The 27,335-nt window shown below is 58.8% G+C and overlaps 2 protein-coding genes across 21 annotated transcripts in view; one reads left to right on the top strand and one right to left on the bottom strand.

Annotated features, from left to right (window-relative positions):
- LOC100346101 (tubulin polymerization-promoting protein family member 3) lies at positions 1-23,888 on the top strand. Of its 18 annotated transcripts, XM_051847193.2 has the most exons (14): positions 171-299; positions 3,595-3,721; positions 5,929-5,975; positions 7,363-7,596; positions 12,575-12,750; positions 14,207-14,308; positions 14,653-14,777; positions 14,884-15,042; positions 15,259-15,368; positions 18,243-18,325; positions 18,521-18,614; positions 22,789-22,982; positions 23,095-23,248; positions 23,363-23,888. In XM_051847193.2, exons 4-14 carry the CDS (start codon positions 7,363-7,365, stop codon positions 23,549-23,551), a joined length of 1,620 nt encoding a protein of 539 aa, XP_051703153.1. In that variant the 5' UTR covers positions 171-299; positions 3,595-3,721; positions 5,929-5,975; the 3' UTR covers positions 23,552-23,888. The 18 variants fall into 18 exon arrangements, with proteins under 18 accessions (XP_051703154.1, XP_051703152.1, XP_051703158.1 ...); XM_051847194.2 differs by lacking the exon at positions 3,595-3,721 and having other exon boundaries at positions 1-299; positions 18,545-18,614; XM_051847192.2 differs by lacking the exon at positions 3,595-3,721 and having other exon boundaries at positions 1-299.
- Positions 23,889-25,831: 1,943 nt separating this feature from the next.
- The window catches only part of LRRC36 (leucine rich repeat containing 36), a 58,138-nt gene continuing 56,634 nt past the window's right edge, over positions 25,832-27,335 (bottom strand). For all 3 annotated transcript variants that reach the window (XM_002711601.4, XM_008257458.3, XM_008257459.3), the window contains one exon: positions 25,832-26,168. In XM_002711601.4, coding sequence (XP_002711647.1) covers positions 25,943-26,168 — 226 coding nt within the window. In that variant the 3' untranslated portion in view covers positions 25,832-25,942. The remainder of the gene's footprint in view (positions 26,169-27,335) is intronic.

The raw sequence follows: 27,335 nt of genomic DNA, 5'->3' as shown, positions 1-27,335 counted from the left end.
GCCGTAGCCCGCGCCGTTGCCAGGGGAACGGGCCCGCGCCTGATGAGGCCCATCCCGCCTTGGCCTGGACCGGCCTTAGAACCAGCCCGGACGAGCTGGAGCCCCAAGATTCGCAGGCCCAACTTCTGACCGGAATGGGGCCCCGCTCCGGGGCGCTCTGCTTGCTGGTCCCGGGGACAGTCTCCGCCGCTACAGTCTGACGCGCTGCCGCTCTGGGGAGAGTGGACGGCTAGGCGCGGGGGCCGAACTCTGGCTGACCTTGGCAAGGCCGGTCTGGCACGGCCGGCCGTGACGCGCAGGTGAGGAGCCCCCGCCACATTTGTCTTCTCGGAACCTGGCCTGAGCCACGGGGTCTCGCGGCTGCTGCCGCCTAGCCGAGCTTTGGGCTTGCTTTGGGCCTGGAGCCCTCAGCCTGGGCTCCGGGGGACTGCGCAGAACGCAAGGTTTCCTTCTAGCGGCCACCAGATCCGCGCTGAGCGCCTGCGGTGTGCCAGGCTCTGGGACAGGTGCGGGGCGGCCGAGGACTCTGCACAGAGGCGGCGCGACGGCGGGGGCCGGGGAGCAGGCGCCGGACGCTGGACTGAAGTGACGTCAGGCGGGGGGCTGAGTGCCCTGGGGAGGAGACGGAGAGGGGCCGTCGGGGACGGTCTGCCCTAAAAGGTGTTGCAGGCTGGGCGGGAGCCAGCAGTGTGAGCCGGGGAAGGGCGTGTTTGGAAAAGGGACAAGCAAGTGTAGCGAGGTCTGGAGGCAGCGGAGCAGTCCCGTGCGAGGGGCGCCCTGCAGGCCAGGGTGAGGGTTCAGCTTTAGCCCAGCAGCGGGAGGAAGTCGCAGAGGAATTCTGAAGAGTGTTCAGAGTGGAGACGCCTCCCTGGCTGCCGTGGGCAGCGTGGTTGTGACAGGCTCCCGGGGAGACATCGGCGGGCTGTCCTAGTCCTGCCAGCCTGGCTGTGCCTCCTACACTGCCTCTCTGAGCTCTCTCTCTCAGGGTCTCCATCTGTGGCAAGGGGACCTTGTTCTGTGTGTTGTTTACGGGGGGCCGTCCCCTCCGAGGCCAATGACTGAGGTCTCAGAGTTTGAAATGATCGGAGTCATCCCAGAGTGCATTCCCGGGAAGCACTGGGAGCGAGCAGCCTGCCGTCCTCTTGGGAACGCGGAGGCCCGGGTCAGGGTGACAGCAGCAGTGGGAAAAGGAGCTGAATTCAGGCAGGGGTGAGGGGTGGTCCCTGCTTTTGTGGAGCTGATGGTTCTCTGTGGGAGCCGGGTTGGGTTTGTAAACAGACAATCGAGGCAATAACAGAGGCAGCTTAATTAACCTGTTTGTTTTCTGGTCTTTCATTTTGTTTTTGTTTCTCTTACTTTGTTCTGTCACAACTTTGTTCTTGACGACCGTTTCTCGGTGGGTGTTCCCCAGGGCTGGCTCCTGCATCCTAGGAGTTGATTTCCTGGCTAACGTCAGCAGCGCTTGCCGCCCTCCGTGCCCTCCATCGGCTTTGTTTCTGCTCCTTCCTGTCCCTCTCCCTTGGCTTCCCAGACTGCTTGCAGTTGGAGAATGGCACAGAAAGTGTTTGCAGACCTGGTCAGCTCAGGAATGATGGGCGTTGCAAGCCTGCTGTCTTGCCGTGGCGACAGACTTCTGCGAATTGTTGATGAGTGAGGAAGTGAGGGCCTAGCCACAACTGAGCCTGGTGCCCGGAGGGGCCTTTGAGACAGGCTTGAAGTTCCGATTTATTTTCTGGGGCTCTTGTGATATGCGTCTCTTAGCTGAACTAGAGCCACTTCATGGAAGTTTGAGACCAGAAGCTTCTCTGGCCCCTCTAGAGGAATTTTTATAACCAAACACTGTCCCTAAAAGTCTTTTATGAATGACTTTTTTGCACTGTAAAACAATGTGTACCATGAGGTATTTTCTTTCCAGCACCACTGTAAGTGGTTAAAATAGGGCATTTGTTAATTCTCCGTGAAAATTATTTCAAAAGCAGACCCTGGGAAAAAACCCGGGAGCTCCTTTAGAAATATCTGTAGAAAGTCTCTCACACAGAGACCGTAATTTCTCAGGCAAAAGAAAAGCTGCGTGGGAGCAGAATTTCCGCTGGCGCCCACCTCCCCTGCAGGGGCTGGGGGTCACGGGGAGCTGAGCCGGCTCTTGGCCTAGAACAAGGCGCTGCCCGGCATCCGCTGTGGGAGGTCCGCTTGTCCGATTCCCGCGTTGATGAGAACGCTGACGTCTCATAGGAAGTTCTGTGATTCTCCCTCACGGCGCCACAGCTGAGCGACTCAGAATTGTTTTCAAGATTGAGAGAGCGTGTAGCTGACACGGTGCCTGCTTGTTCCAGGGTTGTTGGGCAGGGGCCCCTTGTCGGACTGGCCGGGTACAGGGCCCTGCCTCGCGCGAGGGCGTTTGGTCCACACACAGCCCAGTGGGGCCAGGAGGCTGAGAGGTGACATCGCTCAGTTGCTGTTTGACATGCCTTTTTTTTCCTTCCCTTTTCTTTTCTTTTCCAAAATCAGTACATACTCATGATTAAAAAAAAAATTGAGCAATTCCAAAGCCTCACCCTCAGCCATGCGCTCTCCCAGGCTGCCCTTGTGTTCTGCTCCTTGAGAGAGCCAGTGCGGGCAGGAGCAGCCATGTCTCCGTCGCCCGTGTTTGTATTCGTCGGTAGCTCACTCTACAGCTGTTCTACGTCAACTCTGTACTAAGCATCATTTCTTGCTTTTGATGTTGTATGGTATTCCATTGTGTGGCTGTGCCGTGGTTTGTTTATGTTATATCCTGAATCGTTACAAACAACATTGCAGTGAGTCCTTGTGTATTTTGTGAGTCTACATATGAGATAAATACATATCAGGTAAATACACATGAGAGACTGTCTGGGCCAAAGGGTGTGTGCGTCTAGTGTGAGACACATTGCCCATTTGCCTTCCAGCCAGCTTTTTTGAAAGATGAATGAAGAAGGGACCCAAAGGTGTGAATTTGCGAGATTTGTCCCCGATTCCAGCAGTGTAGGAGCCAGAAACAGGCTGCCTTCCCTGGCTCCAGCCTGCCTCTCCTCATGGGTCAGTTCCCAGGCCTGACCCCTTGCCTCTGATGGTAGCACCCTGCCCTTCCAGTTCTCTGGCTCCCCAACAACTCTGTTGTAGTTGAGCGGATTCTGAAGTCTTCAGATACCTTGCAAGGATCCAGGGCTGCCCACGGGTTCTCCAGGACTGGGACTTGGTGCCTCATTGTGGTTCCTCTGACAACTCTGTGAATCTCAGGACAACATTCCTAAAATAATAATAATAATTATTATTATTATTTTGGTGGGAGCAGAGGTGGGCAGGAGGGAAGTGGCCATTCATGTACTCAGTTTACAGTTCATAAAGAGAATTTGAAATGCTTTTTTATAAATATTTATTTATTTATTTGAAAGGCAGAGTTACAGAGAGGCAGAGCCAGAGAGAGAGAGGTCTTCCATTTGCTGCTTCACTCCCCAGTTGGCCACAATGGCTAGAGCTGTGCCGATCCAAAGCCAGGAACCAGGAGCCTCCTCCAGGTCCCCAACGTGGGTGCAGGGGCCCAAGGACTTAGGCCATCTTCTACTGCTTTCCAAGGCCACAGCAGAGAGCTGGATATGAAATGGAGCAGCCAGGACTTGAACTGTCGCCCACATGGGATGCCGGCACTACAGGCGGCGGCCTCACCCGCCATGCCACAGCGCCGGCCTCAGAACTTGAAATGGTAAAAGTTCTTGTGTTTATCTTAAACATAAAAATTAAAGTAGCCTAGCCTTACTTTGAAAATGCCATGTAAGGCTGTTAGAAGTGAATGTCAATGTGAACAGATTATTGTCAGCCTGGCAGTGGCTGTCACCTGGTGGGAATAAGGGTGAGGCCCACACTGCCCCTCCAGCCTGCCTCAGAAGTCCAGAGGGCCCTTGGCTAATCACGGTGAGCTGGCTACCTGTGGCCAAAGCACTAGGGCTGCCCTGTCTCTCCTGTCTGCCCTCCCTTCCTGCTGGCCGAACTCTAGGGCTTGTTCTGTGCAAACCTGAAGACTGTTTCACCAAGCCCACGGGCCTCTCAGCCCACCCGAGTTCAGCTCAGCTCAGGGCAGTGGCTGGGCAGTGGGAACCTGTGCAGTTGGCTTTTACCTTCTGACCAGCTCCTCCCACAGCGTAGGGCTGCTGGGCCGCTGCCCTCCCTGGACCAGCTTTCTGGGGGGTCACCTCCTCCAGGTGCTTCCCCACCTCCCCTGTGGCTGGAAACCCACTCTCCTGCCATCTACTCCCTTACTCCCAGTGGTTCTTTCAGCAGCACCCAAGCTTCCTCGCTGGCCTCCTGGGCCCCACGTGATCTCAGCCCGCACTTCCTGGGGGTTCACCTCTCACTGGGTGCTGCCCTCTGCCCCTCACTTTTCACCCTGCATGCTGTCACGTGGCACGGCCTGCCCTCGCAAGGGCTCCCGGAATGCCCATCCCCAGCTGCTTTGATAGCTGTGCCTGTCTGGGCCCCCGGAAGGGAGGCCCCTGACCCTCCTCTGCATTTATATCCTCAGTGCATGTAGGAAGCTGGGCCCCAGTAGGTGTGGCCCAGCTGAGGTCTGAGCATACCAGCTGGCCGTGTTGTCAGGGAGAGAGCCACAGTTGTCCATCCGGTCTCTTAGGGAAGTGCTGAGAGGTGAGGGACAGCCAGGGAAGTCCCTAGTCTGTTGACAATGCTTGGTCCCGTCCATGAGCCTTGGATCTCATCTTGGATTCTCTCCAACCTCCCAACCCTTTTAATCAAAATGTTTTGGGCCAAAAGAATTTGTGGCCATCAACTCCACAGGAAAAAAATCTGTGGTCATCAGCCAGGAGTTGGCTGGCCCAGGCTCTCGAGGCGGGCAGTGTGCCTTCTGGCCAGCTTGGTGTCTGTTTCAGGGTAGGTACTGCTGCTGTTCCAACAGCACCCGACAGCAGCATCCCTCCACCCGCAGTTTCAAACAAATGATGCCTCGCTGGCCTGAGGACACACTGATTTGAGGTCAGAGCACCCCTAAGGCTGTCTGTGGTGGGCTCCTGGTCACAGATGCTGACTCCTCCTGCCTCTGGTTGGGTACAGCAGCACTGAGGGGACCTGCAGCCACTGCCATCTGCCAAGGACATATCAGTCCTTGCAAACTCCCCCAAGGTATGGGGCTCTTCAGGTGTGGGGGTGATGACAGGAAAGCCAGAACTTAGGGATCCGGAGTCCTGCAATGTGCCGGCCACAGGAATCTGCCCCAGAGCAGAACACGCAGCTCAGCCGTACGCATGGGGCTTGGCCTGATGACGTGTGACTGCTTCCATAAATCACGGATAAAGGTTTGCACCCCTGGGAACATTGACAAGAAAGTGATGACAGGTTGTTGGTCACCTTTGATTGGATGTGACAAGATGAAAGTGACAACCTGTTCCTCACTGGCTTAATAAAGCAACTTCAACCAATGCTTTGGCTATAAACCTCGTAGGCTGTTAGGGCCTCTGTCTAGAGCCTTGAGGACAAACCAGAGAGCTATGGAAGGGTCATCATACGTGTACCATTTAGCAAGCACTTGGTGCCGAGGATTTTCCTCCGGTGTGTGCCCCGTTTGTCCAGATGAGAAAGCTCAGGCCCCTCAGCAGGTCAGTGCAGAGGCAAGAGCGGACCCCAGATCTCGTCTCCCAAGCCCAGGCTCTCTTTCCCTCCTGCAACTTCTTATTGGCCGGCAGCTCTGAGCCTGGGCTGGGTGGAAGGGCACAGCGGCTGAGAGTGAATGTCTGCGATCAGATACTTGCCAGGCTGGTGTGGGGGATGCCTTGTGGGTGCACCCACACCATGGGGTGGGTGCTGGACGGGAGGGTTGAAGGCAGGGCAGAGGGGGCCAGAGGGCCTTGGGAGGAGCAGGATTCCACCCGTTCACTGTGCTCACGTTTTCTTTGATTTCAGATGTGTTCAAGTCAGCAAACATTTACTGAACGACTCCTGTGTACAAGGTACAGTTCTGGGTACTTGGGAGAGGGTTTGCTGGGGCACAGGTGAATGAACCACAGCATATTTACACTTGATCTTAGCCAAAAGGCCGAGAAGTGGTCCCGCCACAGCATATTTGATGCCTTTGAGGGGATCTGGCAAAACAGAGGGGCAGCTATGAGGATGGCGGAGAATTGCAATGGCAAAGTGACTTTCCCCGTAATGACTGAGCACAGGGGCCCCCTCACTCGGCGTGGGGCATCAGGAAAAGCGTCTCTGGAGATCAAGTCTCATTTTCTTGGGCTGAGAAGTACAGAAGCCATTCCAGGATGATGTACAGGATGGAGTCTGCCACGCCCCTGTTGCTTAGTCAGATTTCTGGTCCACAGGTAGGGGCTCCAGACAGAAGCACTCCCTGAGGGCTGGGAGCTGGCCTGTCCGCCTAGGTGTGTGCTACTGCCCGCCCGGGCTGTGGTCCCCTCTTAGGCTCAGCAGATACTGGGGCTGGGGCTCTGCCTCTTGTAACCACATGCCTGCCCCTTCCTGCCCTGACTGTATCTTTGACACCAGGATGCTGTTCGGCTGCAGGGAGGCAGGGTGGGGGTGGGGGCTCAGTGCCATCTGGTGGTCGGGCTCCAGTTGAGGCCTGGCCTTTCCCTGAGCTCCCTCAAGCGAGCCAAAGGATATCAGCCCACCTCTCTGTGTACATGTGGACACCAGGCCCAGGCCCGGATTTACTCCAAGAAAGTGGCCTTGCTGCTGGAGGGAACCAAGGAGGAGCCCTCCCCCTCTCTCTTGTGTGCTGGCTCTTGCCTCTCCGGGCAGCTGTTGTGATGTGCAGGGGAGCAATTCTGAGTCCCCCCATCCTAAAGGGATTACAGGGCTGTGTGGGGGCAGAGGCCACAACCCCCTCCCAAGCACCCCACTCCCTGTTTCCCTTAGTGAAGGATAAGGGGGCCCTCTCCAGCACTGGCGTTTGGACCTCTGCGCGGAGGTGACTAATCCTAACAGAATCAGCCTGTGTTCTCATCGCTCTGGCCCCCGCCTGATATTGTTACCAGATGAGAACATGTCTTATTGGGTTTAACTTTGATGGCTGTGGAGACAGCACTTTGAGTAATGGGCAGCCACATTGTGTCCTGAATAAACCCTGGGCCCTCCTACCTTGTCCTGGCCAGGCTGGGGCCAAAGCTTACGCTGGGGCTTTGGGACAGTCCTCCACTACCGCCCTGCCCCCTCTGTCCCTCTGTGTCATGCAGGGACCCCGGGGTCCCCTGCAGAGTAGCTGGGAGGTGGCCTCACATCCCAGCCTGCTCCCCTGCTGCCGAATCCTGGCTGCAGGCAGGGGGCCCTGGGCTGTAGCCCAGGCCGCCACAGGCTAATGCTCTCTCTACTCCTTCCCCTCTGGAGATGACCATTTGCAACAGGCCCTCCAACAAAACAGCCCCTGAGAAGAGTGTGTGGACGGCACCCGCGCAGGCCAGCTCCGAGCTGCAGGGCCAGCGGTCCCGCAGGAATGGGTGGAGCTGGCCCCCTCACCCGCTCCAGATTGTGGCCTGGCTGCTGTACCTCTTCTTTGCTGTGATCGGCTTTGGGGTCCTGGTTCCCCTCCTGCCTCACCACTGGATGCCTGCTGGCTACGCTGTATCCTTGGGAAAGGTGGGACTGGTGCAGGGAAGTGTGGGGGTAGAGGATGGACAGATGGCCATGTCAGAGGCCTGAGGTTAGGCCAAGGCCTCGGGAGCGCCAGGTGAGGCAGAAGAAGTCCTGGGACAGCTGCCTCCCTGCCTGGCCTCCAGCCCCACTCTGGCCCCTGCTTCTGACAGGGTGAGTGGACAGACAGAAAGCACCTTAGAGCAAGCCCTTCAAACCCACACAGATGGGAGGTCCTCGAGAGCCATTGTTAAGCTAATTGTGTCCAGAGCTAAACAAAGAGCAAGTTAGGGAGTAATTATTCCACTTACAAAAGAATTTTTCACTTTTCAAAAAGAGTCACGGTAGAATTCTTTTACATAGTAAGTTTCCTGGCACATTTCAAGTGCGGTTTTATTTACGGACAGATTATTATTCTGTGCCCAGAACTGTTTATGAGCTCATTGATTTTGTAAATCAGGCCCTTTTAGGGGAGGTTGGATGTGACAAGAGGCTGGATAGAGAGGCCCCGAAGGCTTCTGGGAACAGCAACAAATGCAGTTGCCCAAGCCTCGTGGTGTGACTGCCCTCGCCCTGACCACAGCCCCCCAGGAGCAGAAGACATGGCTGCAAGGCCAGGAGCTTGGGGTACATCAGGCTTCTGTGTGCCCTGTGCAGAGAGCGTCCTGGTGTGGATGGCTGGTGAAGATGATCCCTGGGGGAGGAGGGCTAGGGTGAGTGCTGGCTGGTAGACGGGGATGAAACCGAAAGCTCGGGTTGTGGAGTCAGCAGCCAAGCTTGGTTCCAGCCCAACTTCTAGGGGCCTCTAGGGCTGTGCAGTCTCTGGGCCTTAGCCTCCCCCTGTGTTGGCAGGAAGGGCCCAAGCTGCACGCTAGGATGCGTGTGAGCACGAGAACGTGTGCGCCGTAGACATGAGCGTGCTCTCCTGGGAAACTGCCAAGCCCCAGGCAGATGAGTGACAAGGGCAGGGATGTGGAGAGGATCTTAGAAAACGTTGCCAACCTCAGACACCAGCAGTGTCGTTGCAGGCTTCCTGGTTCACTGGAACCAAGGCCTGGTCGTGATCCCTGTGCATAGAAAACTAGACCTTGCCTGAGGTAGCCAGCAGGCCTCCGTGCTTTTAAGTAGATGGAACAGATGCGTCCCTTGCTCAGGCTTACCGGGTTTGTGCCATCAGCGCCCCTGGGAAGCCAGATGACCCATGTGGTGTGGAGCAAGTGGAAGCAGAGCAAATAACAGTAAACAGAAGTAGCATTTATTGGGCTCTTGGTTGAGCCAGGCACTATGTCAGCCACTTTATGTGGATTACCTCATTTCTATTTTTTTTTTTTTTGAAAAAAAAAAAAATTGAAAGGCAGAGTTACAGCAGAGGCAGAGAGAGAGAGAGAGAGAGAGAGAGAGAGAGAGAGGTCCTCCATCCGCTGGTTCATTCCCCAGATGGCTGTAATGGCCAGAGCTGTGCCGATCTGAAGCCAGGAGCCAGGAGCTTCCTCAGGGTCTCCCACACGGGTGCAGGGGCCCAAGGACTTGGGCCATCCTCCACTGCTTTCCCAGGCCACAGCAGAGAGCTAGATTGGAAGTGGAGCAGCCATGACTTGCACTGGCACCCATATGGGATGCCGGCACTGCAGGCAGTGGCTTTACCTGCTACGCCACAGCACTGGCCCCTGATGACCTCATTTCATCCTCATCATGTTAAATAAGAAAAGCGGGGCTGGTGTTGTGGGCCATGGGGTTAAGCTGCCTGTGGTGCTGGCATCCGTGTTGTGAGCACCATTTCAAGTGCAGTCTGCTCAGCTTCCTATCCAGCTCCCTGCCTATACGCCTGGGAGGCAGTGGAGGATGGCTGGGGTGCTTGGGCTCATGCCATCCATGTGCAGTCTCTGGGCATGGAGTTCTGGGCTCCTGGCTTTGGCCTGGCATAGCCCCAGCCATTGCAGCCATTTGGGGATTGAGCTAAGGATGGAAGATCTTTGTCCTTCTCTCTCTGTGCCTCTCTCTCTCTCTCTAACTCTGCCTTTCAAATAAAAAAATAAATAATTTTTTAAAAAAAGGTATTTTCCCCATTTTACCAATGGGGAAACGGGCTCATAGAGGATGATTTCCGGAGGCCACAGAGCTGGTACCCAGTGCGACCGGAAGGGCTGCTCAGGCTGCCTGACTGTGAATAAAGGAGGTGGTTCGAGGGATTTGTCTTCCCCACATGCAGTGCTCACCTGCCTTGGGCAATGTGGAAGCTCACAGAGGCACCTGGTCTGTACCCTGACCGAGCCTATCTGGTCTGCTACCTTCCTCAAAGCCATGTTTTTTTTTTTTGTTGTTGTTGTTGTTGTTGTTTTTTTTTTTTTTTTTTTTTTTTTTTTGACAGGCAGAGTTAGTGAGAGAGACAGAGAGAAAGGTCTTCCTTCCGTTGGTTTAACCCCCAAATGGCCGCTACGGCCGGAGCTATGCCAATCCAAAGCCAGGAGCCAGGTGCTTCCTCCTAGTCTCCCATGTAGGTACAGGGGCCCTAGCACTTGGGCCAACCTCCACTGCCCTCCAGGGCCACAGCAGAGAGCTGGACTGGAAGAGGAGCAACCGGGACTGGAACCCGGCACCCAGATGAGAGCCGGTGCTACAGGCGGAGGATTAACCAAGTGAGCCACAGCGCCGGCCCCTCAAAGCCCTCTTCTTTCTGCAAGCTCTCCGGGCCCCTGAGGGATGAGGTAGGCAGTGGTGTGGGCCGAGTACCCACCTTAGGCCTGGAACTGGCTGGGCACTTAGGAATGCGAAGGTCATCCCTGGGGTACTCAGCTTCTGCTAAGGAAAGACTGCGGACTGGTGGTCGCGTAGTGGAGTGGCTGCGTGGGTGGGGGCTTGCACAGCATCCTGTGCAGGAGGAGGTCACAGATGCCAGCGTCACCTGGTATCCAGAAGCAGCCCTGCTGCTCAGAGTTCCCCTTGTCCCCTGCGCCTGGGCAGGTCACAGGGGGATGGCCCCTGAAGCCATCCGTTTAATAGCACTGGGGTCTGCTGGTCACCCCAGGGAAAGTCTAGTTCTCTGTTCTTAGAGCTCATGACTGGGCCTTGGCTCCAGTGACCCCAGAAGCCCACAGTGGTCCCGCCGCTGTCCAAGGATGACAGCCTTTTCTAAGGTGACTTGCTCTCCTTCTCCTTGCTCCCAGCCACCCCTGTCACTGTGGACGTTCCCGGTGGCCACAGTACCAGCCAGGCCCCTCCCTTCCTCAGGAGCCTACTACCAGGGCCTGGGCCCCTCGCCAAGGCCCACCGAGAGGACGGGCCCTCGAGGAAGCCTTCCAACCGCTTCAGTTAGACGAGGCCTCAGTTATAAACTTGCATGGTCCCAGGAGCTTTCTTCATTGTAATTAACCCACTAGTTGTAGAATACCTTTGTTTTCCACGAGACTGTAGAAGGAGTCTGTCTTACCCCTGCCCTGTTCCTCAGTGGCTGACACAGAGAGCCTCTGCAAATAGTTGAATGAATGAACCTGGGGTAGGATGGGCGAGGTCGGAGCAGGCAGGGAAGCTAGGTGTGTGCCGTGTCCGTGTGCCTGAAGAGAGGCGGGCCTGTGTGGCACAGCAGCTGGGGCATCAGCAGGCTTGGGAGGAGCCAGAGCGAAAGGGGTCTTGGCCCCGAGCTGATGTGAGAACTTCAGCTGGAGGAGTTTAGGCAGGGAGACTTCTAGGTTAGGGCAGTGACCCAGGCAGGAGGGGCAGGAAGACCCGACCCATGGCAGTACCCACGGGGAGAGAGTCAGTGAGGGCCATGCATTGTGTCTTTCAGCCCTGCCACAGCATGGTCGGGCAGAGCCTGGCTCAGGTGACACAAAGAGAAATGTGGCTGCAGGGGAAAGGGGAAGGGAAGAGGGGTGGAACAGCTGAGGAGGAGGACGGGGACGGGTGAGGATGGAGCTGGGTGATGGTGGTGTCTTCCTGACTGGCAAGGGGCTGGATGCAGGGCATGGGTAGAGGGAGGGAGGGAGTGCAGACAGTTGCCTGTGTGGAATCTACTGGTGCAATTCTTAGGAAAGTTTGTTTTTATTTATTTTAAAGGCAGAATGACAGAGAGGAGAGATAGAGATCATCCATCCACTGGTCACTTCCCAAATGGCTGCAAGGCCATGGCAGGGCTAGCCTGAAGCTAGGAGCCTGGAACTCCATCTGGGGTCTCCCATGTGGAGGGCAGGGGCCCTAGCATGTGGGCCATCTGCTGGTGCTTTTCCAGGTGCATTAGCAGGGAGCTGGATTGAAAGCAGTACAGCCAGGCCTTGACCTTGCTCTGATGTGGGTTGCTGCCGACACACAAGTGGCGGTTTACCCTCCTGTGCCACTATGCTGGCCCCTCCTGGTGAACTTTTCCACTCAGACTTTGCAGCGAGTTGTCAGCATACCCATCTCCCCTCCTGGCCCCGTTGCTGAACAGACAGCTCCATGAAGAGCTGCATTTCGGCAGAGCCCTAAACATGTCGGGTCATCCCAGACTCTGAGTCCAGGGCTCCAAGTGCCTGGACCCCAGGTTGGAGAGGCAGCGAGTGTATGAGCGCCTAGTGTAAGTGATTCACCAGCTGGCCTGGCTGCACCTCTCTCAGAGCTGACTTCCTGTGAAGCAAGAGAAATAAGCTCAGAACTTAAACTTCAGGTCCCTGGGCCTTAGGAAATGACCCCTTCCAGTCTCTTCACCATCTGGAATCTGAAGCCAGAAACTGGCCTGAAGGCCTGCGTCAGCCTCACAGTGATCAGGTCCGGGCCCTGTGGTCGGGCCCTTAGCTGGTGGCGGCAGGCAGTACTGGCTGTGAACCCCTCTCTTCCATTTGGGGCCCAGGGGTCCGCTGAAGAGGATTGATGAGGAGGCTCTTGGGGAACTGTGGTTAGGAGGTGGCACAGGCAGAGTCTGCAGGGGGTGGGGAGTTCTCTGGTGGGGATCTCAGCTTGCAGGAGTGTGAAGTGGATCTTTAACCTGCGGGGCCAGTGCATGGGGGCCATCTTTGCTGGCCACTTGTTGGTGCACCTCACTGCTGTCTCCATCGACCCAGCAGATGCCAATGTGCGGGACAAGAGCTACTCGGGGCCCCTGCCCATCTTCAGCCGCAGCCAGCACGCACACGTCATTGAAGACCTGCACTGCAACTTGTGCGACGTGGATGTGTGAGTGCCTGTGTGCGGGTGTGAGCGCGTGGGTGTGTGTGGGCGATCAGTGTGCCCTGTGGACCACCAGGAGTTTAGGGCAGAAGGGAGCACGCCAGGTGTCACGTCATCCTCCTGCCTCAGAACTCCCGTGTTTTACACAGTCGAGCCTCTTGATGGAGTCCCAGAGAACTGGGTCCCCGAGAAGGCGGTTGGAAACAGAAGATGAAGATAGCATTTCCACAGTGAAAGTAGGAAGTGCTGGGCGTGGCCCCAAGCATTTGTAGTGACTAACTCTACCAGTGACATCCCTGGTCTCTCACAGGCATTCCCAGGTAGGGGTGGGGAGGGAAGGTAATGCTTGAGTACTGAACTGTGCTGAGCTGTGTTCATGCAGCAGGCCAAGTGGGCAGCCCTAGCTCAGAAAGGCCGAGAAGCCTGCCCAGGTCACACAGTGACTGGGCGGCAAAGCCGGAGTCACCGCCCTGGCTTCCAGGCCCCCAAGCACATTCTGGGACTCTCCATCACCCATGAGAATTTGGAGGCCCAGAGAGGCCGAGGGGCTTGCTGGAGGAGAGAGGGCTCAGGATGAGAAGAGCCTGGTTCTGCAGGGCTGGTCCCAGTGGCTGCTTGGGTCCCCCACTACCTGACTGGAGCCCCCCCCCCAGGCTCCTAGGCTCAGGTTGGGGGTTAGGGGTAGGAGTGTGCTCCAGTTTCATGCTTCTCAGGAGGAGTTGGCCTGTTGCAGGGCTCTATCCACAGGCAGAACACTGCCAGCATTGCGACACTAAGGACTTGGGTTTTAGGCCGTTCGGTCATGCGCTAGGCCCAAGTAGTACACTTCTGAGCAGTTCTGGGGGAGAGGGCTGTGCCCCAGTCTTCCAACTTCTGTGGGCCTTCCGTGGTGCCTCCCCAGGTCCGGAGGGCTACTCTTGCTCACGTCCATTAGGCCCCATTAGGCGCCTCTCCTCATCCGACACACTGCGGTGATGCCCACCAGGATGGCTGTGTGCTCATCTTTTGGCCCTGTTCTGTTAGCCCACGATAGACTGAGGCCTTTCGGGAGAATGCCAGCAAAATTCCTATAGGATGCAGGGAGACAGGGACCCAAAAATGGGGATGTCAGAAAGATCAGTGCAGGCCCTGCTCAGGGGCCTGCCGCCACCACCTAGCAAACATTCCAGAGAAGGACAGCACAAAAGGCGTCCCCTCAAACCCGATCTCCTAGCTCCAGGGTCCCCCAGCCCTTCGGAAGCCCTGCCTCCTCCAGGGGCCACAGTCTTCAGTGCCGCTAGAGGGCGCGCGCGCTCCTTGCCGCGCTCCGCTGTCAGGTGGAGAAGCCTGGTGGGTAACTCGGCCCCCTACCTGGCGCTGCCGTCCCTGGCGTCGCAGCCTCTGGCGGGCCCTGGCCGCTGGGCCCGGCCGGCTCGTCCAGGGCTGAATGCGCGACCGACGGCTCTGCGCCTCCCCTACGCAGGAGCGCTCGCTCCAAGCACTGTAGCGCCTGCAACAAGTGCGTGTGCGGCTTCGACCACCACTGCAAGTGGCTCAACAACTGCGTGGGTGAGAGGAACTACCGGTGAGAGCGTGAGAGCGACGGGCGCCTGGGGCGGGGACCTTGCCTGCAGCGTGGCGGCGGCTGGGGTGGTCGTGCTTGGAGGACCTGTGCGCTGCTCCTTAAGGGTGCCCACTGAGGCCACGGAGGGTGGGTCTGGGGGCTTCCACCTCGCTGGCCCCAAGGGGCAAGGAGCCCGGGCGGTGGCCATGTGTCTTCAGTTTTGCCCTGTGCCTTTGGCTTCGGAGGAGTCGGGGCTGTGGGCTCAGAGGCCCTGCTTAGCATCCCAGCTTTGGGCCCTTTTGAGCTCCTAGCCTTTACCAAGCCGGAGGGCCCCGGTGCTGATAGCTGCCCATGGCTGGGCCCAGGCTCTTTCTACACAGTGTGGTATCCGCTTTACTGGGTGTTCTGCTCCTGGTGCTGGTGGCCACTTATGTCTTTGTGGAGTTCTTTGTCAACCCCATGCAGCTGCGCACCCACCCGCACTTTGAAGGTCAGTTTGGGCTCCAGGCCGACTCCCGCCCCCCCCCCCCCCCCCCCCCCCCCCGTGGGCCTGCTCTGGTCCCTGCTCAAGCCCTGGTCCCTGCCTGTGCTTGCAGTCGTGAAGAACCAAAGTGATGTGTGGTTTGTGTTCCTGCCTGCGGCCCCGGTGGAGACCAAGGCTCCTGCCATCCTGGTCCTGGCTGCCCTGCTCATCCTTCTGGGCCTGCTCTCCACAGCCTTGCTTGGCCACCTGCTCTGCTTCCACATCTATCTCAGTGAGTGTCTCCCCGACACCGCCCTTCAGGAACAGGGGCCCCACTGGGCCGCAGAGCCTTGAGACCAGCCCCTTCCCGGTGCTGGTTCTCGGGTGGCCTGGTCTCACCGTGGCTCAGTGTCTGTGGGGACAGTGGTTTGAGCTGCGAGGTAGGTGGCCTGCCCTGAGCTCTGCAGTCCCTTCTCTGTTGCACTGAGCCCTCTCCTCCCCCTACCAGTGTGGCACAAGCTCACCACCTATGAGTACATCGTGCAGCACCGCCCACAAGAGGCAAAGGGGGCCCACAGGGAGCTTGAGTCGTGTCCCCCCAAGATGCGGCCTATTCAGGTATAGAGGTGGCCCTGAGGGCTAAGGGGGTGGGAGATGGGCCTGGAGGTGGTGGTGGCGCGGTGGGCGGCCAGCGAAGAGACAGGGCAAGGGAAGCAACCTGGGACAGCAGCTGGAATGGGGTGCTGGGGGCACGGGTGGGGGTGTTAGCCTATCCTGAGCACTTGCTCACCTGCCTAACAAGCTTCCCAGAGACAGCTTCAGGACCCCACGGACCCACCCACCCAGACTCCAGGCAGCTGCTGGAGGGCGCGGGTCGTGGGGGCCTGGAAGCATGCAGGCCAGGGCTACTTGAGACTGGAGAGGGATGGACCAGGGCCGGGTTAGCAGCTTGGGGGGCCAGGAGGGGGCTGTCAGTGTCCTCTGTGCCTCTACTCATACCCCATTTTATCCTCAGAACAGCCCACGAGGCAGGGAGTGTTTGCTGCACCCGCGTTGCAGATGAGCATGTTGAGGCCTAGAAAGATTAAACAGAAACCAGATCTGGAAAGAGTTAAGGTCTCGGCTGGCGCCGCGGCTCACTAGGTTAATCCTCCGCCTGTGGCGCCGGCACCCCGGGTTCGGGTTCTAGTCCTGGTTGGGGTGCCGGATTCTGTCTCGGTCGTTTCTCTTCCTGTCCAGCTCTCTGCTGTGGCCCAGAAGGGCACTGGAGGATGGCCCAAGTGCTTGGGCCCTGCACCCCATGGGAGACCAGGAGGAAGCACCTGGCTCCTGGCTTCGGATCAGTGGGGTGCTCTGGCCGCAGCGGCCATTGGGGGGGTGAACCAACGGAAAAGGAAGACCTTTCTCTCTGTCTCTCTCTCACTGTCCACTCTGTCAAAAAAAAAAAAAAAAAAAAAGCGTTAAGGTCTCCCCACCCTGAAGCAGGACCCCACCAGCTCAGGCTTCAGCCTGGCCAGCCCAGCTGCTAACCAGCCTGTCCTGTTCCCACGCCCCATGATTTCCTCAGGTCAGCAGCTGGGGGTGGGGTGGTGCAGGGCTCAGAGCCCCTAGGGACTAGGAAGGCAGGGGGGCCCAGGCTAAGCCCTGGATCTTCATGGCAACAACACAAATACAGGCTGGTGGGCGGGTTGGGGGAGGGCTTGGGACCCTGCCTGTCCTGTTCTCATTGCCAGAGCAGGACCTGCCTGAGGTCCTGGGCAGGCCTGGGCCTGGGGGGTGCTGGCCGTGGCAAAGGCCACTTGCCCTGGTGCTGGGCATGGTTTGTGTCAACACAGTGGTGGCCTTCCCAGGGAGGGAGTCAGCCCACCCCCACCCAACTGGACGCTGAGGCTCGGCGAGGTTGGCAGGGCCTGTATGAGCGTCACGGCCCGTGCCTGTTGAGGCAGGGCTGGCCCTGGGGTGCCCAGACTCCAGGCTCTGTGTCCCTGTCCTGCCCAGGCTGTGGGGCCAGATGTGGCGGCCACAAGGACGTTTGACTTCTGTCCATCTACAGGGAGGCCTGCCCAGGGCTCCTTTTACAGAGGAGAGAGCTGAGGCCGAGAGTTACCATTCAGGAGTGCATGTTTTTGAAGGTCTCTGAGGGAGGATCCTAGGGACAGCAGTAATGAGAGCAGGGGTGTCTGCATGGGGCCCCAGCTGGCTAGGGCCTGGTTCTTCCATCCCGGCCCTCGGGCTCCGGGGGCCATCTTCTTCTGCTGCTCCCTTCTCTGTCCCACACTTTGGGGCCCAGGGACCCTGGGGTAGACTTTGACCCTTTACCTTGAGGTCCAAGTCACAGTGCCTGGCCTTTGACCTCTGACCCTGGGCTCCTCTGTTCCGGCCAGCACCCCCACACCCTTCCACAAGGGTCATCCTGGGTCTCTGCACCTGTGCAGCCAGCCTGTGATGACGAGGCTGTGCTTCCCAGGTCTGCCAGGGCCCCAGCAGGCAGCTTCCCCGCCCCCACCCCGAGCAGGAATGCGGGAGGGGCCCCTGTCTGGAGCCGTTGCCCCCAAACACAGGCTTGTTTTAGAGACGGCGTGGCTGTTACAGTGTCGTCTCCGCATTAGTCAGGACGCCTCCGTCTCCGTGGAAACGGCTGCCGAGCCAGCGACAGCTGTCCTGGGGCTCCCTCCCTCCTCCCCACTGCTGCCAAGGGCGGGGCCTTACTGCCCAGGCCCCGCCCACATCCTCCACACCACGCCCTTCCCGGGCTGGCTCTGTTCTGCCTTTTGTTTCCTCACCTGCAGCCCTAGCGGGCGTGGCTGGGGTTCGGGCCTAGGCCGCTTCAGCGACCTCCCAGGTCCCTTCACTCTCTGGGGTTGCGACTCAACAAGATACAGCTTGCCTGTTGGCCTGGGCCCGGCTTTTGCTTCCACCTCCTACTGCCTTCGCGCTCCGGCTGGCGGCTGGGAGGCCACGCACTCATACGCCCTTCCCCGCAGCGGGGACTGTGGCTGGTGTTCTGTGAGCATGAGGGGCACGCCCGGGACTCAGCTCTGCGGGAGCCTGCCAGCCGCGCCACAACCTCGGGTACACTCTCCGCCTGGGAATGGCCACCCGGTCTCCCAACCAGGGAACAATCCGACACAGAGGCTGGAGCCCCGGAGGGGCTGGAAGCAGGAGAGGACAGCTCTGAGCGCCTCTTCCCCCGCCCTGGGCTGAGCAGCTGTGCTGGGCGATGAGACTCCTGGAGCTACAGCCTTCCTGGAAGAGAGGGTGCTAGACTAGAAGGGAGGATCTGGGCATGAGTAAGGTGCAGAAGCGGATGTTCTAAGACTTAACTCCGCAGAGGGAACCAGGGAACCAGGAGGACAGCCCCAGACCCCTGGGTGAGGCCTGCCACCTCCCACAGGGGCCAATGAAGGGCTGTCCTGTTCAGGACTGGGTGGGCTCAGGAGGTCCTGGATCCTCAGCTGGCTTCCTGGTCGCCCTGACCCCCGCCTTCCGCAGGAGATGGAGTTCTATATGCGGACCTTCAGCCATGTGCACCCAGAGCCCCCCAGCCAGGCCAGGCCAGTGGCAGTGAATGCCAAGTGAGTGTGACCCGGGTATCTTCCACTAGCACGCCAGGGCCATCCCAGGTGGGAGAAAGAGTGTGGGTCAAGGCTCAGGCGTGGGTCTGGGCCAGCCCCTCTGTCTTCTGCTAGATAGGGAGGCTTGTATCAGGACCCCAGCGGAGAGGGTTTTGGGGGCAGCACCCAATGCTTACACTCCTGCTTTCCTCTCAGTCCCTCCTGGTTTCTTGTCACCAGGAGCCAAGGGGAGCCTCCACCGCCCTCCTCCCCAGACACGCTGGTCCTGCCTCCCGGGATCCGCCCCCAGGTAGGGGAGACCGTGCTGGGCCCCCTGTCCGGGTGGAGGGGGTTTGGAAATGGAGCGTCTACTTCCTGCTGGCCTCCCTTGCTTTTGAAGACTAAGCCGCCCTTAGTCTTCCCTTTGTTTGTGCAGAAAAAGAGGAAGCGGCGCATGTATAAGGTACCTATGTCTGAGGCCTTGCACCCGGAGCCCTCGCTGCCCAGGCTGCAGGGTGAGCGCCCTCCCCATCCGGGTCCTCCCCAGGGAAAGAAAGGCAGAAGTCCCAGCGCACCCCAGCCCCCGGTCTCACATTTCCCTCAACTGCGCAGGGTCCCCGGACCCTGGCCACCACTGCAGGTCATTGAGTGATTCCTCCAGCGCCAGCCCCTCGGCGTTGGCCGAGTCCGTGGACGCGACTCCAGTGGCGCAAACGCGCCTGGGCAGCGCCGCTCTGGCCGCCCCAGGGAGCAGGGGACAAGAGCCGGGGCCGGCGCTGCTGAGGCGCGCGCCTGCCGTTTTCGTGAGCCCGAGCAGCGGCGAGCTTGGGGCGCAGGGCGCCCGGGAGGCCGGCCTGCGGTAGCTGGGCGGAGAAGCCGGAGGGCCGAGAAGGAGCTGCCAGCCCGACTCACTATGCAACACACCGTGCTCGCCGCTGCACCGAATGCACTTTAGGGGCCACTCCGGCCGGCGGGCGCGGCCTCCCTCCCCCACGACTCAGCAATACCCGCCCCACCGGCTGTGATGCTCCAATAAACGTGTTTTTTATGCTTTTGCCAACTTAGTACTTATTTTAATAAGGTCGGTGGGTTCTGCGGGACCCAGACCGTTGCCAGTCGGCCAGGGGGCACAGGGGAAGGTGGGTACCTGGTCGTAGTGGTATATGGTGGTGCGCGTGGACCCGAGGCGCTCGGGTGCGGGACTCATGGTTAGAAGAGAACCTGAAAGGCCGGCTGGCAGTTGCTTTTCTTTGTACGGATCCTGGTGTGTGTGTGGGGGGGGGGGGGGACGGAAGAGGGTTGGTTTTAGGCTCCGGAGGCAGCGGTGGGAAGCAGAGGCTGCGAGGCCAAGGCCAAGGCGAGGTGGGAATGAAAGGAGGGGACGACCCTGCAGAACCGGGAGCTTTATCCTGGCGGCGGCATTCGCCGCGGGAGCACAGAATTCTAGGGCTCTGGGCAAGCGTGGTTCGCTCTTTGAACTCTCCCACCCCGGGGTCCCTTTCTCGGGAGAACGCGGGAGACGCGGCCACTGCAGACCCTGGTCATTGCAGGAACGGACCTTGTTCTTCCCCTCGCCCCCGCCTCTATCTCCCAGCGTCCCGGGTTTGGCGCCCTGAAAAGCTGGATCTCCGCAGGAGATTGAGGGCTCACTTGAACTTGGGGCAGAGCCCAGGACAGGAGACTGTCATCCCGTCGGGGAAGCTTCCGACGACGTCCAGACCCGCAGTTGACTGGGCTCGCACGCTGCAAAGAGAGAGGCTGCGGGGGAGGGGCGGGGTAAGGCAGTGTGTGCAGCTCTGCGGGCGCCCAGCCCTGAGCGCGCGGGCGGGGTCTGGTGGGCGGAGCCAGCGTGACCTTGGTCACTCTCCCGCCGAGACAGCCTCGGGGGTGGGACTCGTCGTCTCTATGGAGACCGAGAAACAGGGGATAATACGGCGGAGCCGCCCCGGCTGCAGTCCCGCCTGGGAGCCGGCAGGGAGCGAAGCTGCGGAGCCGCCTAGTCTCCCGCATCTGTGGGTCTATTCCTGTGTCCTTCTGTCCATCCGAACGCGCGCTGCAGGAGCAGCCACGAGGTAGAAGCCGGTAGGAGACTGGGACGCCGACCACTCTAATCCATATCCTGCACGATGCGGAAGGGGGTGGATGGGAGCGGCCTGGAAGGGGTCCCAAAACCCTGGATGGTACCAAGATGAGGACACCAGCTGAGCGGCCTCCCCCGGGCCCAAGCTTTCCGCTTCCCAGCCCCCACCTTCCTTGCCCCGCTGATTGATGACTCCAGCTGTCCCAGCGGGATTGGGCGGGTGGCCTCAGTTCACTGCAGGCCACTTCATGCCTGGCCTGCAGACCCCTGGGGCTGTGGCCTGTGACCAGGCTCCACCTGACCAGCTAGGAGATTACTAAGAATCCATCTTCCTGCACACAAGAGCACTGGATCCCCCCAGTCCCTTGGGACAAGCATCTGGTGGCACCCAAGCTCCCCTTGGTGAATCAAGTGCAGCCTTTGGGTCCCTGGTGGAGAGTGCATCTAGGGGGAGGGAAGAGGGGCACAGTACAGCCTCAGGTTTGGTTCCCAGAGTCTCTGGAATGCAGCAACTATGGGTGCTCACAATCCCAGAGTGTGGTCATTGGGCAGGGGTGTCCAGGATCAAGATCAGTGGTGGTGGGAGAGGGGCAGCTGGGCAGGTGCCCAGGCTGTGGTCACTGAGGCTCTGGTAGAAGAGGTGGGGCTGGAAGATGGTTGCTGAGACTGGGGTGTGGTTTGGGGGCTGCAGGGCAGGAGGGGAGCAGGGTCCAGTGGGAGTGGGGTGATGTCAATGTGGTGCCTGGAAATCTGGGGTTCCAATGTATGGGTATGGACACTCAGGGGCTTCAGTGCAGGGCAAGAGGGTGAGGAGAGGTAGTGGGAGCGTGGACAAAGGAGGGCTGTGGGTGTGGTCAGGAGCCTTGATAAAGGCTGTGATGTCTGGGGCTGTGGCAGGGGGCTCAGAACAGCTGAGTCCCGAGGCTGCAGGGGTGGGGATGGAGGGGACCGCAGTGCAGGGCAGAGGGTGTGGTCGGGGCGGCCTCGGAACAGGGCTGTGTTCTGTGGAGTGTTTCAGTGCAGGGTGCAGGGCGTGGTCAGAGGACTGCAGTGGAGGCTGTGAGTGTGGGGGACGCTTTTGTGCAGGGCTGAGCGTAGGGGGTGAGGGGGATGGTTGGGACATGAACCCCAGGGTGTCTGGTGTGTGGATGGAGGAGGTTGTGGTGCAGGCTGAGGGTAGGGGGTGAGGGGATGGTTGGGACGTGAACCTCAGGGTGTCTGGTGTGTGGATGGAGGAGGTTGTGGTGCAGGCTGAGGGTAGGGGGTGAGGGGATGGTTGGGACATGAACCCCAGGGTGTCTGGTGTGTGGATGGAGGAGGTTGTGGTGCAGGCTGAGGGTAGGGTCCAGGGGCCTGAGGCTAAGGATGTGGAGAGCAGGAGTTGAATGTGGACCAGCCTGTGGCCATCCTCAGGGTGGGCGAGGGGCCTCTGTGAAGGGCTGAGGCACAGACAAAAGCAAGTGTGCCCCAGTGGAGGACCACAGGGCCAAGGCCACAGTCCCCCTTGCCTTGCTTCTGGGGCTGCTGACTTGGCAACCCCATGTAGGCAGCCCCCAGTCCCCTACTCCTAAACTCCACAGACTGGGAGGTTACAGCCCCTGTGCATGGCAAAGGGCCAGGAAGCCATGGTTGTGCCCCAAGCACAGGGAGTGCTGATGTGCCCCACCCGTGGGCCCCTGTTTCCCAGCTCGGCCTGGCCCAGCCCAGCCCAGCAGCACTGGGAGCTTCTCCCCAGCCTCCCTGACACAGGCCTGCCCTTAGCAACACTCTCCAAGCAGCACCACCCTCCCATAGCAACTGTCTCCAGGCTTCACAAACTGTGGCCAGGCCAGCCCCAAGCTCCTGCTCCCCTCATGTTTTTGTTTAATAGCAAATAGTAACAAGGTCTCGGCTGGGCCAGCTGCGCCCTGGCCTGGGGCAAGCACCACTGCTCTCTTCTCAGGCCTGGGTTGGGTCTTGTTGGGTCCTCATGACCCTTACAGAGACCCTGTCCTCATGGAATGCCTGCCCCACCAGCAGCCTGGTCCAGCCCTGACCCAGCTGGGTGTGCAGCTTCCAGGGGGAAGGGGGTGAGGGCGCCCTGCCCAGCCACCCTCGTTTCCATCCAAGCAGGCCTTGTGCCAGGGCCAGACAAAGCCATGCCCCCAGCTGCTGCCCTCACAGCTTTTCTGGACAGTGCCACTCTGTTTCAGCCTGGTGTGGGCATCATGGTTTCATCTTCTGAGCCCTCCTCAGAGCCAGGGCTGACATGAAGCGACAGGACCTTCCCTCCCAGGGCTCTTCCGGGGCCCAGGCAGACTCTGAGGCTCTGGAGCACAAGCGCCACCAACTGGGATGGGGCGGGTCCTAAGGTGGAGGTGGGGGCACTGGCTTGGCTGGGAGGTGACTGAGGTGGTCCCTATAGGGTGGCATGGCTGCGAGCACAGATGTAGCAGGGCTGGAGGAGAGCTTCCGCAAGTTTGCCATCCATGGCGACCCCAAGGCCAGCGGGCAAGAGATGAATGGCAAGAACTGGGCCAAGCTGTGCAAGGACTGCAAGGTGGCTGACGGGAAGGCCGTGACAGGAACTGACGTGGACATTGTCTTCTCCAAAGTCAAGTGAGCCCCCAGCAGCCCCTGCTCCTCAGATACCCAGAAGTGGGGAGTTGGGAGGCTGGCCCTGGGGGGACATGCGAAGGGGAAACACTCATGGCGCCCACGTGCCTGGCAGGGGGAAGTCTGCTCGGGTCATCAACTATGAGGAGTTCAAGAAGGCCCTGGAAGAGCTGGCAACCAAGCGATTCAAGGGCAAGAGCAAAGAGGAGGCCTTCGACGCCATCTGCCAGCTGGTGGCGGGCAAGGAGCCAGCCAACTTGGGTGTTACCGTAAGTGCCTGCTGGTCCTGAGCGGCCACTGGTGGGATGGGGGGCATCTCAGCTGGGGACGTGCGGGGCCTGCCTCCCTCACCAAGCACCTCTGGGGGAACTCTGTCCAAACAGAAAGCAAAGACAGGGGGTGCTGTGGACCGGCTGACTGACACCAGCAGGTACACCGGCTCCCACAAGGAGCGCTTCGACGAGAGCGGCAAGGGCAAAGGCATTGCTGGCCGGCAGGACATCCTGGATGACAGTGGCTATGTGAGCGCCTACAAGCACGCAGGCACCTATGATGCCAAAGTGAAGAAGTAAGGCCCAGGAAGGCCCTGCAGTGCGGCTGCCTCCGCCAGGGGCCTGGGCCTGAGGGACGTGGGGAACAAGACAGCCCCGATCCCCGCTGGACCTGCCCCCAGAGCCGCCTGCCCAGCCCCAGGTGCCGGCCCCCAGGCCTCTGACCCAGACTGCTCTGCATCCCCCTCCCCCGACTTCTGTCCGTCTGGAGACAGTCAATGCCTGTAGCCTCACTGCCTGCCTCCAGGGCCCTGGGCCTGGCTGACCTTCCTGCCCGCTTGCCTCATATTTAAGCTGCTGCTCTGGCCAAGTGCCTAATTCTTACCCAGACCTCAATAAAGCAACCTTTTGTACCAGTGTGGCCTGAGTGGGTATATGATGACCGGGGTCATGATGCTCGCACCCCACTGACCCCAGTGTCATCACCAACCTGCCTGCCACACCCTGCTCATTGCCCCCTGCCACTAACAGCCTTGCCCTCCTGCCAGCTGGGAGCCAGGCTGCCCAAGACGCTCCTGCAGGAAGTACAAAGCCGCTGAGCTTGGCCCTGAGCCAGTCCTGACATCACAGCCTGCCTTCCTGCAGTTACACCTCCGTCTGGGGACCCAGCAGCAGGAGCCATGAGACAGGCCTGGCCAAGCTTAGGCACAGCCCTAAGGGGGCTCCATAGCAAGTCATCCTGGACGCCAGCTGAGAATATCAGAGTCGGATTCCCTCATTTCACAGCTGAGGAAACGGAGCTGAGTGCGGAGGGGCTCGTGGACTAGTGCCCGAACATGCCTCTGGCCTCCCAGGCTGGCTCCCCAGCAGGCAAGCCCCACCCTGATTTCTAAACATGGGGCTGGGTGGTCAGAGACGAAGCCTGGCCCCCGACACCAGCCTGTGGTTGGTGGCGTTGGGGTAGAAAGAGTGACGGGACGCGGAGTGTAGGAGGCGCCAATTCCCTCGCATCTGTTCAACAGCCGAGCTGGGGGGGGGCGGGCGTTCTGGTCCCGGGGAATGCTGGGTATTTCCAGCCATCATCATTTCCCCAAGGCCCTGCATGTTAGACCAGAGCTAGTCCCGAACCCCGGGCTCTGAGGCCACCACTCCTTCCTTCCTGGTGTGACAAGGGAGCTGGGTGGGACTTGGGGCTAGGCAAGAGGGCAGCTCCCAAGGGTGTGAGAAAGGCTTCAGAGGCCCATGTCCACAAACCCACACCCTCTTTTCTGAGCCACGGGACAGAGCAGGCCAGCGCCTCGGTCTTCTCCCCGCCCGACAGGCTGCTCTGGGACGTTCCTGCCCTAGGTGGCCTGAATTCCTCGATAGGCGACCTAAACCGTCTGTGTTGTCTTTTCCCACCGAGTGTTAAAACACCCAATTGTGGTGAAAGGAAACGGGGCACTCACATGCCGTGGAGGCCAGGCAGGGCTGGCACCCGCAGAGCTGTGTTCTCCTGGGTCCTCCCCAGCTTCCCACCACCCTCAAGTCATTCTTCTTACAGAGAAAGCTTCTCAGACACAATTCCTCGTTCCTCTGCCTTCCCAAAGTAAAACCAAGGGGCCCTGCAACGCAGCACCTGTTTCCTCCTCTCGGCCCTTCCTTCCCATTTCATGGCCTGCCTCTCCCCTCCCCGTGGGGCTGTCCTGGGCCTGTACTCTGCGTTGTAATCACCTCTCGACTCCAAGGTCTCAGGTAAAGATCACCCACTCTGGGGCCTGGGGGCAGCTCTTGGCATCACAGCTCCTGGGCTGCGTCTGCTTCCTTGTCAGATACTCTCATGGCAGCACGTCCCGCCTCCACCCCATTACCCCTTTGGGGGCTCCAGAGACTGCTCTGCACCCCACTACCTGCTCCCATTCTTCCTGTTTTGCGAGCTTCCACTCAAACTACAAGTCTCCCCAGAAGCCTTCTCCAGTCCCACTCACCCTGCCTCTCTCTGTGCTCCCAATCCAGCCTCTGAGCTCTGTCATACTGCCTTTTGCTTTCCCCTTTGACTAAATTATTGGCTCCCCCAGGGCAGACCCTGGTGTCGCCTCATCACTGAGGCTGGCGGAGAGTCAGTCTCATCACCCAGTAAGCACAGTTCTCCAGGATTTCTTCACATGAAGGACACCGTGGACGTGCCTCTTGAGCCTCCTGCCACGCAGTTTCCAATGGCACTGGGGGAACTGTCTAGTCTTGTTGCTTTTTTGACATTTCCAGCCAAATGTCTCTCTAGGATACTGTTCCTGAGACTGTGTGTCAACTATTTCTGTGGGCAGCAGGAAAAACAACTCAACGGGAGGAGAGAAAGAGAAATAAAAAGAAGGAGCAATCCAGTGTAATCAGAATAAGCGTTCTCTTATCTTTGTGGGTGGATGCACCCTCCTGGTGGCAATGGTGCTGAGAGCCGTCCGGGGACGAGACGGAGGCTGCAGTAGGTGTCTGGTGCTAGCTCCATACGCCGGGCTCGGGGACAGCATCGGAGACACTCTGTATTAGATACTGACCCGTGTCGTGTGCCACTGGTGAGGAGGAAGACAACGTGCTCTTGCCGAAGGGTGACGCTCTCCCCAGGTGATGGCTCCTCTCGGGAGGCAGGAGCGCTTTCCCGGAATAGCCCTTCTGCTCCTTATTCAGCTGCTGCAGCAGGTACTCATTAGTTACCACCAGGGACCTGAGGCCACGGGGAAAGGCAGTCATGAAATCACCAAAGCGGACGCGATGCCGTTCGGATCTGCAATGCTTGCTGAACATGAATGTAAAATGAAGTAATGTCTCTAAATAGAAATAACTGTCCACTTTACGAGTGGGTTATTTTAAAGGCTGATCTACATTTTATTCATTACAATTCTGATCATGTTCCAGATAGCTGAAGCAATACTGAATTTCACTTTTTTTTTTTTTTTTTTTTTTTTTGACAGGCAGAGTTAGACAATGAGAGAGAGACAGACAGAGAGAAAGGTCTTCCTTTTCCGTTGGTTCACCCCCCAATGGCTGCTACGGCTGGCGCGCTGTGCCGATCCGAAGCCAGGAGCCAGGTGCTTCCTCCTGGTCTCCCATGAGGATGCAGGACCCAAGGACTTGGGCCATCCTCCACTGCCTTCCTGGGCAACAGCAGAGAGCTGGACTGGAAGAGGAGCAACCGGGACAGAACCTGACCCCAACTGGGACTAGAACCCGGGGCGCCAGCGCCGCAGGCGGAGGATTAGCCTAGTGAGCCGCAGTGCTGGCCTGAATCTCACATTTTATATAGTGGATGTTCTAATTTCTCCAAAGCACTTTCACGATGAGGTAAGCAGAAGCACTAAGACACTGGCACTGGATCAGGCCTCTAATTTCTACTCGCAAGTTGTAACTTCTGTCTTCTAATCTAGGCAACTCTGCAATCCCCTGCCAGTACTAGTCAGGACTGTGCTCCCGGACTCTGCATCACAGGCCACGGGCAAAGAAAATCATCTCAGCACGATGCTATTCACTACAGCACTATTTTTACATTTTCAAGTTCATTTCATAGGTAGAGTCAGAGAAAGAGACAGAGACCTTCCATCCACTGGTTCATTCCCCAAATGCCCTTAATCAGCAGGAGCTAGGACAGGCCAAAGCCAGGAGTCACAAATTCAATCCAGGCGTCAACATGTGTGGTAAGGACCCAAGTACTTGAGCCATCACATGCTGTCTCCCAGGGTGTGTGTTAGCAGGAAGCTGGAATCAGGCAGAGCTGGGACCAGCTCAGACACTCTGATATGGGATTCAGCCATCCCAAGCAACGACTAACTACTGTGCCAGACGCTTGCCCTGTTACAGCACTGTTTCTTTCTTTTTTTTTTTTTTTTTTTTTTTT

Source organism: Oryctolagus cuniculus, chromosome 18 (genome assembly GCF_964237555.1).
Source record: "Oryctolagus cuniculus chromosome 18, mOryCun1.1, whole genome shotgun sequence".
NCBI lineage: Eukaryota > Metazoa > Chordata > Mammalia > Lagomorpha > Leporidae > Oryctolagus > Oryctolagus cuniculus.
Note: the sequence above shows the minus strand (reverse complement) of the source record. Positions and strands in the feature narration are given on the sequence as shown.